General features: G+C 44.7%; 2 protein-coding genes across 9 annotated transcripts in view; both read right to left on the reverse strand.

Annotated features, from left to right (window-relative positions):
- RFFL (ring finger and FYVE like domain containing E3 ubiquitin protein ligase) overlaps nucleotides 1-5,995 on the reverse strand; it is a 75,747-nt gene extending 69,752 nt beyond the window's left edge. For 2 of the 7 annotated variants that reach the window (XM_071210509.1, XM_071210508.1), the window contains exon 1: nucleotides 5,769-5,994. The gene's annotated coding sequence lies outside the window, so the exon portion shown is untranslated. Of the gene's footprint in view, nucleotides 1-4,796; nucleotides 5,022-5,056; nucleotides 5,207-5,768 lie in introns of those variants that run through there. The other 5 variants (XM_058283163.2, XM_071210515.1, XM_071210518.1 and 2 more) reach the window with 5 other exon arrangements.
- RAD51D (RAD51 paralog D) overlaps nucleotides 1-19,669 on the reverse strand; it is a 51,389-nt gene that overhangs the window by 20,429 nt on the left and 11,291 nt on the right. The window contains exons 7-10 of one of the 2 annotated variants that reach the window (XM_004449408.4): nucleotides 17,001-17,091; nucleotides 16,808-16,878; nucleotides 14,921-15,085; nucleotides 9,447-14,753 (exon numbers count right to left, since the gene is read on the reverse strand). In XM_004449408.4, coding sequence (XP_004449465.1) covers nucleotides 14,670-14,753; nucleotides 14,921-15,085; nucleotides 16,808-16,878; nucleotides 17,001-17,091 — 411 coding nt within the window. In that variant the 3' untranslated portion in view covers nucleotides 9,447-14,669. Of the gene's footprint in view, nucleotides 1-9,446; nucleotides 14,754-14,920; nucleotides 15,086-16,807; nucleotides 16,879-17,000; nucleotides 17,092-19,669 lie in introns of those variants that run through there. The other variant, XM_071210519.1, reaches the window with a different exon arrangement.

A 19,669-nucleotide genomic window follows, 5' to 3' on the forward strand; every position in this document is an offset into this window, starting at 1 on the left:
TCTCTACTGAATGCTTAAATAGCCAATTATGTGTCTTAATACATTAATTCTATAGAGAGAAAGAGACTATTAGAGGAAAGTTGAATAAGACATTTAAAAAAATGTACCCTGGGGCCTAAATCCATTCAACTGAGAGTAAAAAACACCCCTCAAGAAAGCAGTTTTATGCAACATGTAGTATTTTAATTTCTCAGCTGCCAAAAGAAATACATAAGGAGCAGAAATTAATTATGTCAGTAGCACAGTGAACAAAACTTTAATTGTATTACACAATAGTTAGACATTTGCTTAACAATACAAAGGCCCTTAAGGGGTGAAACTTCTTTAGAATATAAATGATTCCCAATCAATATGAGAGAAATTAGTCTGCTCAGGCAATAAATATATTCATAGTTTAGATGTAAAAATTCAATGATCACAATTCAATTAAAAATATATAAGAAAATGGTCTTTAAAATTGTTTTAAGTCATTCCATGAGAAATGCTGGTATAATTAACAGGCCTTTTAAGCCGGTACTAATCAGCTTTTTTGTTTTTTTAACATCCTGCTATTCATTTGGCGGAGAGACAGGTGTTGCAACCTGCAGCCTCTTTTAAAGATTTATTTTATTTATTTCTCCCCACCCCCTTGTATTTCACTTGCTGTGTCTTTTCGTCTTCCTTGTTTCTTTTTTTTTTTTTAAGATTTATTTATTTGTTTCTCTCCCCTCCCCACCCCCCACCCCACTTGTCTGTTCTCTGTGTCTATTTGCTGCGTTGTCTTCTTTGTCTGCTTCTGTTGTTGTCAGCGGCACGGGAATCTGTTTCTTTTTGTTGTGTCAGCTCTCTGTGTGTACAGCGCCATTCTTGGGCAGGCTGCACTTTCTTTGGCGCTGGGCGGCTCTCCTTACAGGGCGCATTCCTTGTGTGGGGGGCTCCACTACGTGGGGGACACCCCTGCGTGGCACGGCACTCCTTGCACGCATCAGCACTGCGCATGCGCCAGCTCCACACCGGTCATGGAGGCCCGGGGGGTTTGAACCACAGACCTCCCATGTGGTAGATGCCCTAACCACTGGGCCAAATCCGCTTCCCTTCCTTGTTTCTTTAGGAGGCACTGGGAGCGGAACCCAGGACCTCTGATGTGGGAGGGAGGTAGGTGCCTAATCGCTTAAACCACCTCCACTCCCTGTATGCAATCCAAGGACCTGGCCTGTGATTATTGATTATTGTGGTATAAATCACAAGTTAAAGGGCAACTTGAAAGAGGGAAAGGGAGGAGAGAGGAAAAGAAAAACAAAGGGATGAAAAGGGAGGAAACTAGGGAGAAAGCAAGACAAGGAAGTGGATGTCAGGTTCTACAACAAGACAAGCATCAAAGCCTCCTAGCCTGACTGAGCTCCCAGGCTACTGTTCAAATACATATGGCAGAATTCGGATGTTATTAACTTATTTCTGCAGACAGAAACTATGGACACATGCCAACACCCCACTCATTCTTTTAGAAAAGTTAAAAGTATTGTTAATCATCCTACAACTCTTTCTTACCCATATTCTCTAGTTTTTAACATTAGCTCTCACCCTTTTGTACATTTTCTAAGAGAGGTGGCTGAGTAGGTATTCCTGGAAAGAAACATTCAGAAGACGTACTTAGAAAGACATTTTAAACCTATGGAATAAAAATGCTGTGACAAAGTGGGAGAGAACATTTACTGAGTTGCCCACAATGTACAAAGAAGATACTTTCTCTCTTTCAATGCTCGCGTGCATATTTTTCTCCCTTTTAATCCGCACAACAATCTTACCAGATTTTTTTTTCTTGCAGATGAAGAAAATGAGGCACACAGAGTTAGGAATTTGTTCAAAGTAGCAAAAGCAGAAAGTGGAGAAGCTGGGATTCAAAACTAGGTTGGTCTATTTCCTAAACTGTTAGGCTTTTCCCAAGCTTAATTCCTTGACAATTCTAGTTTTCATTTGTTTGTTTTTTTAGGAGATACCAGGGATTGAACCCAGGATCTTGTACACGGGAAGCAGGTACTCAATCACTGAGCTACATCTGCTCCCCAGTACATCTCCTCCCCCAAATTCTGTTTTAACTCATGACGTTCTGTATTTCAGCAATTTATCTTCTTTTCATGAACTGAGCAGAGGACCTCTGACTAAATTTCACTGACTAATTATTAAGTGCCATTATTTTCAATAAGGACTTCAGCAATACAGAAAGGAAATATCTGGCAAGTTGGCTTTGCTTATTGTAAAATCCTATGTAAAGAGAATTCCCGGGCATTTCTCCCATCTAACAATGATGGTAACTAGATTTGACTACCTGTTCAGACCTCCAGCTGTTTCCACATTATCATCATTTGTCCACTTACCAGATAAGAGTTACTCTCATCAAAAACCCTCCCTTCATGACTCCATACAGATAATTGAGCAGAGGGAGCCTCTCTGTACAGTAAATTATGTAAAAGTTATAAAAGCTCTAATCTGTCAGAACTAGGAAATGGCCATGCTCGCAAGCCAAACATCCTGAATAATACAATGATGCTACTGGAGGAACTACAACTTTATAAAGCATTTCTCAATGCAGTAAAACAGTGGTTCCCAAACGTTGGCTGCATATCAGAATCACTTGATAAGCTTTTTGGAAACAGATGCCAGGGTGTTTTTTTAAATGTAGATTCCCAGTCATCAGTTACCCATTCAATCAAAATCTGTAGGAGGTGCGGATGGGAAATGCATACTTTTAAGGAACTGCTGGGTGACTCAGTTGCAAATTGCCAAGTACTAATCCTTAACGAGTGGCTACCTTTGGGGAGCTCCTCACGATAAACACCTAAAAAAGTTAAAGCTGCACTGAATGTAATGTATCCTTCCTTTGATGACTGGGGAGGCTTTTCAGATCTCCCAATATCTCTGGGTCATCAAACGCTACTAGCCACTAGTCACTCTACTGGCAAAACCAGAAAGTTAAGGAAGAGTTAACATTTCAAAGATTTTGTAATTGTAGAAAGCTGGAAAAACCAGCTTTTGTTTTACTACAGGATTCAAAGAGTTGGTTCTCCCCAGAGGAAAGGCAGATTTTTATGCTTGCTTTGAAAAAGGAAAGTGTTTCAAAACATGCAATGGATTCTCTTAACCAACTGCTTAACTCAAATTCAGAATATTAACAGGCCCAAATGCATAAAAAATGTGGAAAGTTCAACCATGTGGAGGAACTTCATGGCAATACCAAGGAAGAGAAAGTAATTGGTTTCAACTAAAATGGCATCATAGATTAGATGGAACTACTGTCCTGTCCATGGCAACGGTAAAATCCTGGAAACAGGGAGATAGATTCCTACCGAAAATGGTTTTCATATGACATAGGATATCCTGCTTTACAAGTTCAATTAGTTTTCAAATTTAAAAACTCCAAAAAGAAATGTTAAGTTTGTGTTTGTATATGAATAGATTGTCCTTTCAATTGCCAAAATCTTCTTACACAAACATAAATAACCATTACCAATAACCAGTAACCAAATTAATAGCCAGCAGCCAGCAGCAAACCAGTTTCCATTACCAAACAAATAATGAAGCAGCTCCCCCTTGAGCCTTCATCTAAAGCAATTTAAACTATGCATTCTCACTAAATTCTAAATTATATCTTAGCTCTGTACTGCAAGGGCTATGAGATTCCAAGCTGCAGAAGGTTAAATCTTTCCTCCCAAAATATAAAAACTATGGCTGATATAAATATGATATAAAAACCTCTTATTATCACTAAAACAGTAGCATTATTAAAGGTTCTATTATAAGAATTAAATCAAACAGGAATTAGTTCCCTTGACATCCCTTAGATTTCTGTAGGTGTTTTCAGAAGTCCTAAGGATGACACTCATGCAGATGGGCATGGCTGTATTAAATTGTATTAAATAATATCACAATGCATATGTAAATGGGAAGAAATTGTGCTCCTTTTTGTTGTTGCTGTTTGTTTTCTTAAATGCTGGTTATTTAAGAAAACACTTTAATGACCGGCTATGTAACTTAACACTGCCATTTTAAGAGTCCTTATGGAAGCATTCCTATTACATGATGCTAACTAAGCAGAGTTTTGTCAACCTGCTTGGCCATGTGAAAGTTTGAAAAGAAACTGATTTCTAAGCTCTCTCTTTTTGCATGTATTATTTTCACAGTTGTTTAAATTAGCTAGTCAATTTAGAGTATTTACAACCTTTGATCACAAAGTAAACAGTCGGGATAACAGCTGTCTTGCTGATCAATATGAATGTTTTTAGTGAGCTGGTCTTCGTTACAAGATACAGATATTAAAATGTGTGTTGTGTGTCTTACATATTACATTTACATTTTTCCAAGCACAAGCAAGCTTTTATTAGTTGGCCCTGCCATATCAGTCTGTAGTTGTTATGCACAATACTCACATTTTGAAACTAGTCCCTCTAAAATTAACTTAAAGTTATGAATTGTATTCTAAAGCCCAGATTTAGGAAATAATACAGTAGTTTCAGAAACACTTGCCACGAACTATTAACTTGAATGTGAAAGAAAATGCAATCAGGGAGAAGTATAAAAAAGTTGTCAAAGCTGAAATCTCCTTAACAGAAAGGAATTATCAATGCCTGCTCCCAGTTTTACAACTTCACTCTGTACAAACTCAATAACGATGCCTGCCTACTGCCATTCCTAGAAAAACTGTACAATAAATGGTCAGCCTTCATCTCCTTTCAGTAAACTGAACTGTCACCCGAAGAACCACAAGGCTCCCCCAAAGGTTGTAGCAACTGTGGTTATGGGAAATCTGTCCTCCAACCCACCTGTAAAATGGATGCAGATGAAACAACGGCTTTCTTAGAAGGCCACATACACCCCGGATGTTTACTCATCACATCACTCTGGCCTTTAACCAGGGTGCAAAGTGACAGATGTGGGAAAAGGCTTAGTTCCAAACTAACAATAATCCTTCCTTGTGGTGGACCGGGAGGAGCATGGTACACTCTTCCTTGATTACTCGAGTTCTTAACACCAGAACAAATGACAGACTAACAAAAAGGAGAAAATACACTGTTGTTTTTACCTTCTGCCAGCCTCAAATCAAGCCCCAAGGAGACAGAGGCTCTCAGTAGCTCTGATCTAGCCACACTTCCCCACGCCTGCCCAAATGTTTCACGGACAGCCGGATGAAGAGGTCCCACTTCCCGCTGTGTCTTAGCCACTGCCGCACAGTGGCGACCTCACACGCCTCCCCTCAACCGAACGGAGGACAACTCCCAGGAAAGAGTGGACCCAGGGAGGAAGAACCACTTTCTTAAACTTCTCCGTTAAATTCCTTCTCTTCGAAGAAGTCTGTAGGGCTCCTCCACTAGGAACTAAGGACGAGTTACTCCCTTTAAAGGGGCAGGCAGGCTGCTGCCTCAGTTTCCCCTGCCCTACAAAGAGGCATCTTTCCCCTACAGGGCAACTGAACCTGCCGATCTGTAAGGGCTTGGAGATATTAGAGGACACACGTCTCCTGTTACTGCCCCCGGGGGTGGAATCTTTTGAGGGGATTTTTAAAGGGGCAAGTGTGGGCTGTCCTGAATGCAGACACTTCCCGCGAGAAAGGAGCTACCCCCGTCCCAAGCAGGGCAGGAGAGAAATCTCAGGCCGCGCCCCACACAGAGAAGGCACCCCCCAGACCCCAGGCCGGCGGGGCCGGAGGCCGAGACCGCGCCTCCAGTCTTCCCACCGGACCCCACCACAGGCCGGAGACCCAGCGGATCCCAGAGCCACCGCCGCCGCCTCCTCACCTGCCGCGGACGCCCCTCCGGCCCGCACCTGGGAGGGAGGGGCCGGATTCGGGCCGCGGACGCCTCAGGCAGGCGGGCTCCGGGCTCCGCTACGGGGGCGTCTCCGAGGCTGAGGGACACCGGGGGACGGACGCGACAGCCTCACCGGCGGCCCCAGGAAGTCAGTCCCCCCCCCAACCCATCCCGGGCCTGCCCGGCCGCTCCCGCCCCTCGCGCGGCCCCTCCCCCGGCTAGGCTCCGCCCCTTCTCGGGAACGCGCCGCCGCGCCCGAGCCACCATAGAGAGGAGCGAGGCGCGCCGCGGGCTGGAGCGCGCTCTTCGCGGGCGCCCCCTGGCGGAGCCGAGTCTCCCAAAGGCGGGCGGGGCCGGGCGGGGCGGGGCGGGGCGGAACCGAGCTGAGCCAGAGCCCGCGCAAGGCGTAGGTGGGCTCCTCACTGCCACCGTCCCAGAAGCCCGCGGGAGAAACTGAAGGCTCTGGGTTCGAGTCTCAGCTGGGCCATGACCAAGCTTGATCTCGAGCGAGTCCGTTAAAATCTCTGAACCCGTGTCATAATAAAAGTTCGAAGTTGCCTAACTTTCATATCGCATTGTTCCTTAGGACAATACTATTCTTTAGCTGTGTGCCGTTCAGCAAGGTACTTAACCTCTCTGAACGCTGAACTTTGTCATCCCTAAAACGCAGGCTAGTGTAAGGGTTAAGTGAGCTAGTGTACATGGAAAGGCTTAGTAAACTATAAAGCACCAGGCAAGTGGGAGGGATCATTAGCCAGCAAGAGCTAGAAATATGCCTAGTCATGAAAATAATACAAATCTTTCTTCTGACCGGTGTCTACTGACATTCAATTTTCTTATGCTTTAAGTTTCTATCGAGGCTTCCCAGAATTCTGGGCAATTTGTATTTTAAATAAGGAATGGCAGAAAGAAAGTGAAGTGAAAATATCATTCATACATGTCGGACTGTCACTTTACAAATATTTCCAGTCCTCACAGCAACCTGAGTACTATTTTTTTTCATTATACTTTTTATTTTTTTTACTTTTTTTTTAAGTTAATAGATCACAAGGAATGTTACATTAAAAAACATTAACAAAAAGATTCCCAAGAATAATATTTCCATCCCAGAGGAACAAGCAAGTCTCTCAGCCAAGATCCACCTAAACTGCAGTGATGTTAGTAGACCCCATCTTCAGACTGTTTCTTAAGCCCTTTGCTCTGAAGTAACCTCTCCAGCTCAACTCACAGCTTCTCCAAGCATCCCCTTGGGAGTGTTTTGAGACTTTTCTTATAAATGAGAGCAGGACATTGCCATTCAGTATTCTAAGTGAAATGTTTCTAACTTGTGATTTGGTTTGAGATGAATAGGAAAGTACATGCAGTCAACCGAGATGCCAAATTAATAAAATGATACTACTAAACTTTTAAGTAGAAAAGTTACAAAGCACTTCTGCTTTCACTTACCTGTCTGGCCTGCAATAACATAAGAATGCCATGTCCTGATTACTGTGATATTTAAAATATCCACAGTACTCATTTTTTCCAAATGATTCTAGTAATTGCCTAGAAATATCTTTCTCTTACCTGTTATTTTTCAAATTTTCCCAGTATTTTTATATGGAAAAAATTGTACTGAAGACACTTAGTATGCAGTTGATAAGAGAAATTTGGTATAATTATGGTTGGTGATTATTTTTTATACTGTATATGCCAAATCTTTACTACTATGGAAAGACAACTGTTTTAATAAAAGATTCACACTCCACACACACAAAAAAGAGGTTCCCAAATAACCCACTCCCTACTGCCCACCACATCATTTTTGTAAATTATATTTTTTTAAGATATAGACATCACAAAAAAAATGTTTCATTAAAAAATATGAGGTTCCTGCATACCCCCCACCCCCTACCCCACTCCTCCCACACCAACAACCTCCCTCACTGTGGTACACCCATCGCACCCGGTGAACACATTTTGGGGTACTGCTGCACTACACAGATAATAGTTTACCCTGTAGTCCACACTCTCCCCCAGTACATTCAGTGGGTTATGGCAGGATACATAAAGTCCAGCATCTGAGCCTGCAGTACCATTAAGGACAACTCAAAATCCCAAGAATGCCGCCATGTCACACCCTTCTTTCTACCCTCTCCCTGCCCTCAGCAACTGCTGTGGCCACTTTCTCCACCTCGATGCTACAATTTCTTCTATTACTCATCACAGTTTTATAGTAGAATATCAGTAAGTCCACTCTAGTCCATATTTTATTCCTCCATTCTGTGCACCCTGGGATGATGTCCCCTCCACCTCTAGATCAAGAGGGGGCTGAGATTCCACATGGGTGATGGATGCAATTCCTCTGCTTATATTTGTAGGTGCTCTTGATTCCTGGTGTGGTGGTTGACCATCCTCACCTCCCTGTTAGCTGACCTGGGAACCTGAGTACTATTATTCCACTTTATCAGTGAGGATCTGTAAATTAAGTGATATACCCAAAGCCACAGTTAGGAAAAGGCAGACCTGGAATTTGAAACCGGTTCTTTCCACCACCAAGAATGCCTGGAAGATGGCCTTCCGGAGACCTCCTACACCTGAACCAAACGTGCCTATCTTTTCCGACCTATTTTTGTAACTTTCCTTGATGCAATTCCCTATCCTCTTGGCTTTATTTTCCCCCATGAAGACACTTCTTGTCTCTTCTTTTACCTCTCTGGTTCCTTTTCTCCTGGGATGCTAGGATCTTGTTCAGCCTCTCTTATTTCAGAAATGGACTGGTGACCTGTAATTAAGGCACAGCATTCTCCACTGCATCTCTTCTCTCAATGTTAATTATAGTCACAGAAAGTTAAGAGGTCCAGAACAATGGTGGGGTGAGGCCCAGGGACGTCTTTTTTGAATTTAGTTTAGAAACTCAGTTCTGAAAGGAGTTCACTCAACCCGGGTTCTTAACCAGGGGTTCATGAGCTTGAACTGAAATGTTTAAAAAAACATTCTTGTGAGGATGTGCTGGTGCAGGTGTGATATATTTATTAAATAATACGCAGTATAGCGTGGACTTAGTAAGGGGTCCGCCGTTTTCACCTGACTGCCAAAGGGGTCTGTGGAACAAAAAGAACCCCTGCGATTGGAGTCTAGATACATGACATCCTGTGGAAATCATTTTCTGGGCCCTCTGGTCCGTATTACAGCTAAATCATTGGAATGCTGGTAAATAATCTGCGTATCATTGAAGCTAGGAGGTCTCCGAGCTACATTTACCCACACTTCTCCTTTCTCCACCTTTAACATTATCACATCACTATTTTTCATTTTTATCGTGCCCTTCCACAGAGGCACTCAATAATGTACCTATTGTGCAAGTAATCTGAAATCCTTTTCGGCAGGCAATGGTATTTAGTAGTAATAAAACACTAATTTGTCTACCAAGTGACATATTTATAGGAAGTGGTTACTTTGACATATTTTTATTATTTCTACTCATTTGCTAAGTACTTTCCAATACATATTTATGAAGCACATGCCTTTCCCCAAACAGTAGTGAAGAAATAAATCATATTATTTCTTTTATTAGCAGCAGCATGGCTTGTAAGTCCTAGTGCCCTGATTCATTTTGTTACTTCTGGCACGAGCCAAGAAAGGAATTAATGGTAACTGAGCTCCTACTAGGTACCAGACTCTCTGTAAAAGGCACTTCACAAATAAATCGTTTATTTTCCCCAAGGCATGCATTTTACAGATAAGGAAAGGTAATTCCCCTGCATGGTAAGATTTTACCAATAACACTAAGACATTACCTTCCAAGCAATTCAGCCAGAAAGGGTATGGCAAGATTTTCAACTCACATCTTTCCCCATTCCCAAATCCTGAATCATCATTCCACTTGTCAGTCTTACCTAATTTCTCTGGACCTAATAAATTCTGTAAAATATGAGGTGTTCACTTCTGAGAAGCTGCATTGGTTACCCCAGAATGGAACAGTCGGAGATGAACATACCCAGGGTGCAAGCCCTACTTTTTCTTTGGGAGGTTACTCAGAAGTTGTTCCAAGAAATTAGTGGTAGGATATTTCCCCAAAGAAAAGGCCAGTACTAGAGCACCACTCACCCCTGGACAGGACCAGCCACATAATCTGCAGAGTGCAGTGCAAAACATAGGGCCTCTTATTCCAAAAGTGTTAAGAATTTCAAGGCTGCAAGAGCAGAACATTAAACCAAGCATGGGGCCTTCAAGTACAGGATCCTATGTAACTTGCACTGGTCACACCACCATGAAGCTGGCCCTGCCTGGACAGAAAGAGGCTGCCACCGGTTTCTCCCAGGAACCATACTCCTTACGATAAGAGACTGAGTGCCCCTTATATGCCTAGAAAGGTATTCAGTGCTTTACATAAGCTATGTGACCTGAAACAACTCTATGAAGCAGGCATTATTTTCCCCATTTCACTGTGGATGAAACTGAGGCCAAAGAGGCTAAGTTATCCATCCAATGTTATACAGAAAGCATTCAGAGCTAAGACCAGACTGAGTGTAAAAAAAAAACTTGTTCATTGATTTGGTATCTTTTCAACACAGGACCCTGTTTTTTAGCAAAATGCAAACTTGAACTGAAGCTATTATACACAGAAACTACAAAGGAGAGGTGAGGGAAAAGCTAGGACTCAAGGGCTACTAAAAGGAGTCAAACTTGGGCAGCGACAGATGTCCGGTTGTACAGCTCCAGGGACTTTGGTCCTTCCACCTGCTGAAGACAGAACTCTATGCATGGCAAATCGAAGGCCAAGACCTGGACTCCCTCTCCAGGACTGATTCAAAAAATGCAACGCAATCTTTAAGCTGATAAAGGCACTGACAGGGAGCAGAAAACATTTTGCTCAATACAATACTGGAAAAAGCCCATTCAAGTCAGGAACAAGACAAGGGCAATGGCTTTTGTTGCTTCTATTTGACATAATACTGAGTCTAGCCGGGAGAATAAGAAAAAATGACAAAAAGCAACTTTTTGAAGGTAAGCTTTGATTAATAATATACTCTAATAGCTCTACTTCAAGTTCCATGTACCAGAGCCCCCTCCAATGCCTATCTCCCATACAGAGTTGTACTCCATGTGTTGTACTCCCAGTTCAACTCCATGCCACAACACAGCAAAAACCTAGCAAGATATGCATCTAATTCCCTTATCTCCTCCTGGCTCACATCTCAGGGACCCACAGACCCAGTTGTTTTTTATTCATCTTTAATTCCCCGCTAAACCTCCTCTTCCCTTTAATACTAATATCTCCCTCCTCCAAGTGTTTTTCATTCTCTTTTATAACTTTCTCTGGGGGAACTCAGAAAGAGTAGATAAAGCAGATCTCTGATCCAGCTTTTCATGGTGAATTAAGATGAAAAGAGGTTGGGATATGCAGCCTTTGTTGCTATGGGCAAAGCAGGAAAAATAATTTTATTAAAACATTTACATATTCACAGCCAGAGACAGCATGAGGATGAAGAGTAGTCTTTGGAATCAGATTTGCGATTGGATTCCATTACCACTTATTAGCTTTGTATCCTTAACTTCACTGAGATCCCATTTACTGTCTGTAAAACGGAAATGATTCCCTGTCACAAGGATGTCCAAAGGTCTAAATAAAATGTGTACAAAGGACCTAAGCATAAATAAGAGGGCCTCAATACAATTGCCTTCTGAACTACAGCACACACTAGTGGTTGCCTACCCACCATCCAATTCCTCCACACACTCCCTTCCTTCTTGTAACAGATCTTTTATTTTCTTCCCATGGCCACAGCATGCACTTCAGGAAAGGCTGACCCCAGCCCCAGCTCCAGGGCTATTTTCTGGTCAGTCTGAACCAATCATGGTGGTAGTCTTTCCCTTGCCAGTTACTGATGTAGACATGAACACATGAAGCAATTGTGCATCAATGATATGAAGGAAATCTGCCTTGATTGGAGGGGAGTTCTGAGTTATTCTTGTTCTTAAAGGAACCACAAAGAGGTGATTCCTTTTCTGTCTGTAGATATTGTCATATCTTGATTGATGCTCTGAATGGCTGCAGCCAGGCTCTGATGAGGGCAACTAGCTTGAAGACTAAACCATCACAAAAGAATAGCAGAACAGAAAGATGGAAAGGCTTGAAGCCACTGAATTATCCAACTCTCATATTTCATGCTATCAGAGATAACAAATCTTACAGTTTAAGCCTCTGAGTCAGGTTTTATTACTTGCAGGAGAAAGCAGCCTCAACAGTATATAAAACTTTTGCCTCAGAGACTCTTTGGAAGTTTAAACACCTGTCTTAGGGTTATTTGTAGCATCGAGTGCTAGGCACATAACATGGACTCAACATTAATTTTGAAGGACATACAACAAATGAAGGACATACAACAGTTCTCTGTAGAAAGATACAGAACAAATAGACTCTAGGAGACCAATGACTATCTAGATCAAGGGAAAAACATTCCTGCATTTCTCCATTGCCATCCTTAAAATGCTAAGGCCCACCCATTCATATATTAAACATTTACTGAGCTCCCCTAATGTGGAAAGCAAAGGGAGCACCAGGCACGCAGGCAGGAGAATCAACCTGGCCTGAGTCCTAGCTGAGGAACTGCAGTGTGACATGTCCAGGATGGAGTGTGCAGTGGCAGCATGTGGGGTGAGATACAGCCCTGGCCTAAGAGTAATGTCCAAAAGAGGAAGCAAGTGCCAAGGGTCAAGGTCCTGCAGGAATGTCACAGTGGGCTGAAGCAATAGTGAATGGAACACCTTCCTCTGGCCAGAGCCAACACCGGGATGAGGGCTGTAGCACTGTCAGCTCAAGTAAAGACCACAGCAGGGATAAAACTGTGCAGGCTGGCAAAATAAATGAAGCCTGGGGACAGAGAGTCCTGGCCTAGGAGTGGGGAGACCTGAGTTCAGGCCCCCATTTTACCACTGGGACCTCAGTTTCCTCCTCTGTTTAGGATGGTCCCGATGATCTTTATGGGCCTTTCAAATTATAAGTCTAGGGTTCTAAATCAGGTACAGAGCACCTGTGCTCCCACGTGCAGGGAGCATGGCAGTTCTGCCCAAGGTAAAGATGACAACCAGGTTCCAATTCGTTTTTTAGGAGGTACTGGGGAGTGAACTCAGGATCTTGTATGTGGTAAGCAGGCGCTCAACCTCTGAGCTACAATCACTCCCTGGGCTCCATTTTGAATGCCATCTCCAACTCACGGGAGTACAGCATAGAGAGAGACTGAGGCTGCAAAAAGCTCCAATCTCCACAAAAAGAATGCCATGGTAGACTGGTGATGTCTGCCCTGGACTCAGGGGGCCCAAATGGTACCACAAGTGAAAGGGATTTGCCATTCCTAGCTTAATTTATTAGCTTCCTACTATGGTTGCAGGAATGTGCCACCCACCCATCCCTCTGGATAAAATACCTATAGTTAGAATAAAATGACTGAAGATTAATTTCTCCTGGGGGCTTCTGTAACAGCAACAGTGTCAAATTCCTCCAGTCTTGAGCTCACAAGTCCCATGCTCGTCCAGATACCCTGGAGCCAGGTCACCACTCATTCTCAATCCTCTATGCTTCTTACTTCTATCCCTGCTGCAATCACCATCTCTCTATGTCCCATCTTCTGCCTGTAACTCTGTCCCCCCCCTTCCTGCAGCCAAGACACAACGAATTAATTACACATCAGGCTTTCTAACTAAGAAAGGCGACCTTCCTTTAAAAAATGTGGTCAGTAAAATCAATCCCAATAATTTCTCCACTTTGCCTTTTATTTTCCCTCCCCTGGTGTCATCCTCTGCTTTCAGCCAGGGTTACATCTTTCAGACAGATGGCCACAGACAGGGTAACAGACAGGGAGGTTATTTCATACAGTAGGGCACTAGGCTATGGTACGGTTGGCAGGAAAAGAGGTGTAATTATATTGCATCTCGGAGTCACTAGCAATGATTTTCTGCATAAAGGACTAGATTTACTATGTATTATTTATGCCAGCATCAATTTTCCCAGCTGGCTCTATTTACTGTGCAAATTCTCCTCTGTCTGTTTCTGGGCAACGCCATGGTTCAGCACCTCTGGTTACTCTATACTGTGCGTGGGCCCCACAGGGCACCATGCATATTAAACAAGTGGCTGGATTCACCAAGAGCAGGTCACATCCTCCCTTCCTGTTAAATTATATCCCTGGGATTGCTGCAAGCTAAAGTTCTCACCTAATCATGGCAGGACCTGCAGGTGTGCGAAACCAAAGCAGCAAGAGGAAGGAGGAATGACGTTCTTTAGGGCCTCACTGGAAAAACAACCATCTGGGGGAAAATCAGTTGGCTCTGGAGCTCAAAAAATTTCCTTTTTATGTTTTTAAGAAGACAAAGATGAGGAAGAGTTGTACATTTATGGGCTAATTTTCATCGAATAACTTGAGAGAGCTAAGAGAATGGGAATCTCCTCTTATAGATGAAAAAATTGGAGGCAAAAAATAAAATAGGAGCACAGGCAAGTCAGAGGCTTCAAGGCTCGATCACTGTGCTAGGATGGAGAAACAAGATAGGATGGTGATGTGCTCGGGTCACCAAGCCAGGTGCTGGCATGCCTCTTTAGAAATGCCCCACTCCAAGGTGGACTTAGATCCCACTGGAAACATACATACAAAACAAGGGAGAAAACTTGGCACCAGCATGAATTTCTGGGTCCTTCCACTGTAGCATCCTCTCTTGCCTGTGGCCCTATATGCTGAGGATACCGCAATGTCTCTTCCCCTCTCACTGGGGATGTCCAGCAATCTTCTGCCCATTCTGAGAGCTTCAACTTCAATATGTACCAGTGCTGGGCAGCAGTGAGCAGCAGGGGTTATGGGCAGAGAAGGCGGGGGCCTTCATGCCTCCTCCTTTCCCAATCAACAGCACCAGTCATATGTGATCATCCTCTAACCTTGGGCTCTGCTCTCGAGTCCCCCAAGTCCCGATGTCTACCATCTCCTGGATTCCTGTCAACTGGAAGAAGAGACAATAAAGGGAGGGTTGTTTTTTAGATAAGCAACCCAAGAGAGTAGCCTCTTGTTGCAGGGTCTCAGCATCTGAGAGTTCCTCCGTAAGACACCTGTGGGCAGGGAAACCAACCTCATTGACCAGATTACAGGCCTCCCCAGGGGTGAGCTCACCTGACGCGGGGATTTGGTCAGGCACGCCTTGCGCTGGCTGCCCGATGCTCCTGCTCCCTCACCGACACCCAGGAGAACCCGGGTGCTGGGCACAAAGCTCCAGGAGCGTCCGAGGGCAGGTTTGATCTTCCCACTGTCCCTGTCTCGGGTCACGTGGTTGGTCACCTGCAGCAGAAATAATCAAGGACTCACGGATCCATGATGCTAGTAGAGAGGACGTGTGCTCTTACTGCTTCATTTTACAGATGGGAAAACTGAGGTCCAGTGCAGAGAAATGACTTGTCATACTTAACTACAGCAGGTCTGGAACTAGAACCCAGGGCTCCTGACTTGTGTCCAGCTCTGTCCCCTAAACCACGATGCCTCAGGCCTGAGCCCACAGGAGGCAATGGAGCATGTGTCTGGGAAGCAGCACCATGTGAACTTTAAGAAGCCAGCGCTGGGCTTGAACCTACTACATCACCAACCTAACAGGCACCATCCCGCGCCCATGCCCACCCAGCCCCTTGCGTTTGGGAGTGGGGTATGTCTGTGTGGGAGTACTGGAGTTCTTAAACTGGCCAGGGGGACTACTCAACGAGGTAAGCACCTCAAGCCTCAGGGCATCCTCTTGATGAGTTCCCTGAGGGCAGGGGCTGTGCCCTGTTCATCACTGACTCCTCCCTACAACCTAACTCAGAGCCTGGCACACGGCAGGTTCTTCACAAACATCCTAGAGCCGGAAGAGGATGTATTGTTCTTGTATGAGAACAAAAGAACAGGGAAACAGATCTTCTTACACTGCTGGTGGGCACAAAAATTAGTATAAACTTTCTGTAAATTTGACAATGTACATCTAGACATCCAAAAATGTGTGTATCCTTGACCTGGTAACTAGACTTCTAGGAATTAATTTTGAGGAAATAATGAGATGCGCAAAGAGAGTGAGGTATCAGGATGTTCACGGGAGTCTTCTTGAGAATAGAGGAATAGAGGATTAGATCATTGTGGTAGGGCAGGGGTCAGCAAACTAGAGCCCACAGGCCAAAATCAACCTGACAACTGTTTTCATAAATGAAGTCTTACTGGAACATAGCCACACCCATATGTGTAAGTATTGGCTTTGGCTGCTTTCATGCTATAATGGCAGAGCTGAGTAGTTGTGACATAGACCAAATATTTACTATCTGACCCTTTACAGAAAAAGTTTGCCAACCTTTGAGATATGGGCATTGTGCAAAATATGTCATTGCTGAAGATGGCATTCTTACAAGAATCTAAAGATATGGGGAAATAAACTGAAATAGTATGTTGTTTTCTTTAAAGGTTATGGTTTAGTGTATATGTTTGGTTAGAAGCATATATAGAGAAAAATAGAAAAATATAGAAAAAAGACTATATGGTGATACATCAAAATATTAATATGATTTCTGTGGCTGTGGGGATTACCATGGATTTTAATCTTTATATTTAACTATTTTTTATCCTTTCTATGAGAAGCCCCACAAAGACTTTAAAAAAATTTACTTCATATGTAGAAAAGTTACTTTAAAAGTAAAAGGGAGGGAGCAGATGTAGCTCAAGTGGTTGAGTGCCTGCTTCCCACGTATGAGGTCCTGGGTTCGATCCCTGGTACCTCCTTAAAAATAAACAAAACACTAAAAAGGAAAACAAGACTGTCCCTGATTCCCTTGGCCTTGATGGCCCAATCCCCTTGCAGGTCGAGAGTCCTGAATGACCCAGGGAGACTGGGTTATGACCCTCTCCTAAAGGGCTACTTTGGGAGCTCAGAAGCTGTTGTGTAAGGGAAATAGAGTTACAACTAGAAAATGAATTCATCTCCTCCCTCCGGGAAGCCCAGGGATCCGGGGGGAGCCGGGGCACAGCCAGCCAAGTCTGCTTCCTCACCAGCACTGCCACACCGAGGTCCCGGGCCAGGGTCTTCAGGTCTCGGGCCAGCTGCATCATCAGGGCCAGGCCTGGGGGAGAGGTGGAGGGAGAGGGCAGCAAAGGAGCAGGAACAGGGTTGGCCTGACACCGGACTCCAGAGCAGGGCGGCTGCATCACGTCCCCTGACCCCGGGCTCTGCCACACCACTCACCTTCCCTCTGCTGCCCTCCCAGAAGTGGGGAGACCACTGCGGTGACCGAGTCCACCACCACCACCTTCACGGTCCCTGAAGAACCCGCCACCTGGGGAGAGGGGAGCAGGCGCCATGAGCTGGCCGGCCTCAGGGCGAGCCCTTTACAGAACAAGCGTGCTGCCCGCCGAAGCTAGCAAGATCCTCCCCCATCCCAGACACAGCTGGCGCCTGCCACCCGTTTCAGCACTGTGTTGTTGTTGGAACAGGCTTTCCCGAACACTTGGGTGCAGACAGAGAGAAGTTAAATCACCGGAAAACGTAACAAACACACAAAAAGTAATTAGATTGTAGAAGTCCCCGTTCTTCAAGGACCTTTGGCCCCGTGGTCATGGACTTTCTCAGGGGCCATGTTTCTCCTCACGTCCAGACTCCACTGTCTTGTTGGACCCCTTTTCCCTTTTCTCTCTCTCTTCCCTCTCCAAAATCCTAACTTTCTATGCTTAACTTTCTATTCACTTCACTGTTTCCCTCTAGATTATTCCTCCTGGGCCTCACCTTCCATATCTAACAAGTTCCCAAATAAAGGCAGTTCTTTCTCTAAGAGGAACCCTGATACCTCTGTTAAAACATACTTTTTGTAACTGCAGAGGCTTTACCATCCTCCTAGTTTCTCTGGACCTAAACTGGCTTTGATGTTGCCCTTCTCTTTTCCCTTACTGCTTCTATCCAATTCATTTGCTGTCTCTGTTTCCACTTCACTTTGGCAAAGACTGAGATATTCAGGATTATCTGGTCTGTGTCTTTTATATGCCCTCCTTGACTTTCCTGCTGGCTGACTCATGGCCAGTTACCAGACTATCACCAGACTGTCTAAGAGAGGATGGCAGAGATGAGATAAAACTGAAATTGGGGAAGCGGACTTGGCTCAACGGTTAGAGCATCTGCCTACCACATGGTAGGTCCATGGTTCAAACCCAGGCCCTCCTGATCCATGTGGTGAGCTGGCCCACGCACAGTGCTGATGTGCACAAGGAGTGCCGTGCCATGCAGGGGTGTCCCCCGCGTAGGGGAGCCCCACGCGCAAGGAGTGTGCCCGGTAAGGAGAGCCGCCCAGCACAAAAGAAAGTTCAGCCTGCCCAGGAGTGGCGCTGCACACATGGAGAGCTGACACAGCAAGAGGACGCAACAAAAAGAGACACAGATTCCCAGTGCTGCTGACAATAGAAGCGGTCACAGAAAAACATACAGCGAATGGACACAGAGCAGACAACGGGGACAGGCAGGGGGGAAGGGGAGAGAAATAAATAAAAATAAATCTGAAAAAAAAAACAAACTGAAATTGGCTTAGCCCCTCTGTACCATCTCTGGGAGAGCTAGTTGAAATCTTTGGCTAAAGTGTAAAATGGGACAAGTAAATCTCTCACTGCTTGTGACTACGAAGCTATCAGGTCATCTGTGACAGAGAGAGACCCTAAGGTGACCCCCAGTGATCCCCAACTTTCTGGTAGTCACACCCTTATATAATCCCCTGGTAGTGGCCCTGTGACTTGCCTCTCACCAATAAAATCTAGCAAAGGCAATGAGCCATCATTCCCATGATTACATTACATGGTGTGAGACTCTTGTCTTGCTAACAGATCTGTTCTCACTCTCCTGCTGGTCTTGAAGAAGTGGCTATGTTGTGAACCACACATGGAGATGGCCACACTGCACAGAATGTCAGTGACCTCGAGGAGTTAAGGGTGGCCTTCGGGCAACCACCATCAAGAAAGTGAAGCCCTCCGCTCTACAGCTGAAAGGAAATGAATTCTGTCAACAACTGGGGTGAGCTTGGAAGCAGATTCTTCCCCAGGTAAGATGCCAGACAAGAGTGCAGCCCAGCCAATGCTGTGACTGCAGTCTTATGAGACCCTAAGCAAAGGACCCAGCCAAGTCATGCCCAGAGTCCTGACCAAGGAAACTCTGAGGTAAGAAATACGGCTTTGGGGAAGCAGACTTGGCCCAATGGACAGGACATCCACCTACCACATGGGAGGTCCGTGGTTCAAACCCCGGGCCTCCTTGACCCATGTGGAGCTGGCCCATGCACAGTGCTGATGCGCACAAGGAGTGCCGTGCCATGCAGGGGTGTCCTCCGTGGAGGGGAGCCCCACACGCAAGGGGTGCACCCCATAAGGAGAGCCGCCCAGCATGAAAGAGAGTCCAGCCTGCCCAGGAATGGCACCGCACACACGGAGAGCTGACACAACAAGATGACGCAACAAAAAGAGACACAGATTCCCGGTGCCGCTGTTAAGGACAGAAGAGGTCACAGAAGAACACACAGCGAATGGACACAGAGAGCAGACAACTGGGGCGGGGGGGGGCAGGGAAGGAAAGAGAAATAAATAAAAATATTAAAAAAAAAAAAAGAACTACATCTTTGTTTTAAGCCACTAAATGAGTGTTAATTTGTTATGCAGTAATAGAAAACATACTATCTAGTGGTCCTACGGCAAAAAATATCATCTTCTAACCTAGGAGTTTATAGAATTGGGTTCTTAGTTCTCGCCCTAAATATGTGGTGACTTTGGGTAACTCACCTAACCCTGTGGCCCTCATTTTCCTTATCTCTAAAAATCAGGGGGTTGGATTAGATCGGCATGACTCAAGTTCATATCTCAACACAGTGGCGGGTCATAACCAGT

The sequence above is a fragment of the Dasypus novemcinctus genome, chromosome 21 (genome assembly GCF_030445035.2).
Source record: "Dasypus novemcinctus isolate mDasNov1 chromosome 21, mDasNov1.1.hap2, whole genome shotgun sequence".
Classification (NCBI taxonomy): Eukaryota; Metazoa; Chordata; class Mammalia; order Cingulata; family Dasypodidae; genus Dasypus; species Dasypus novemcinctus.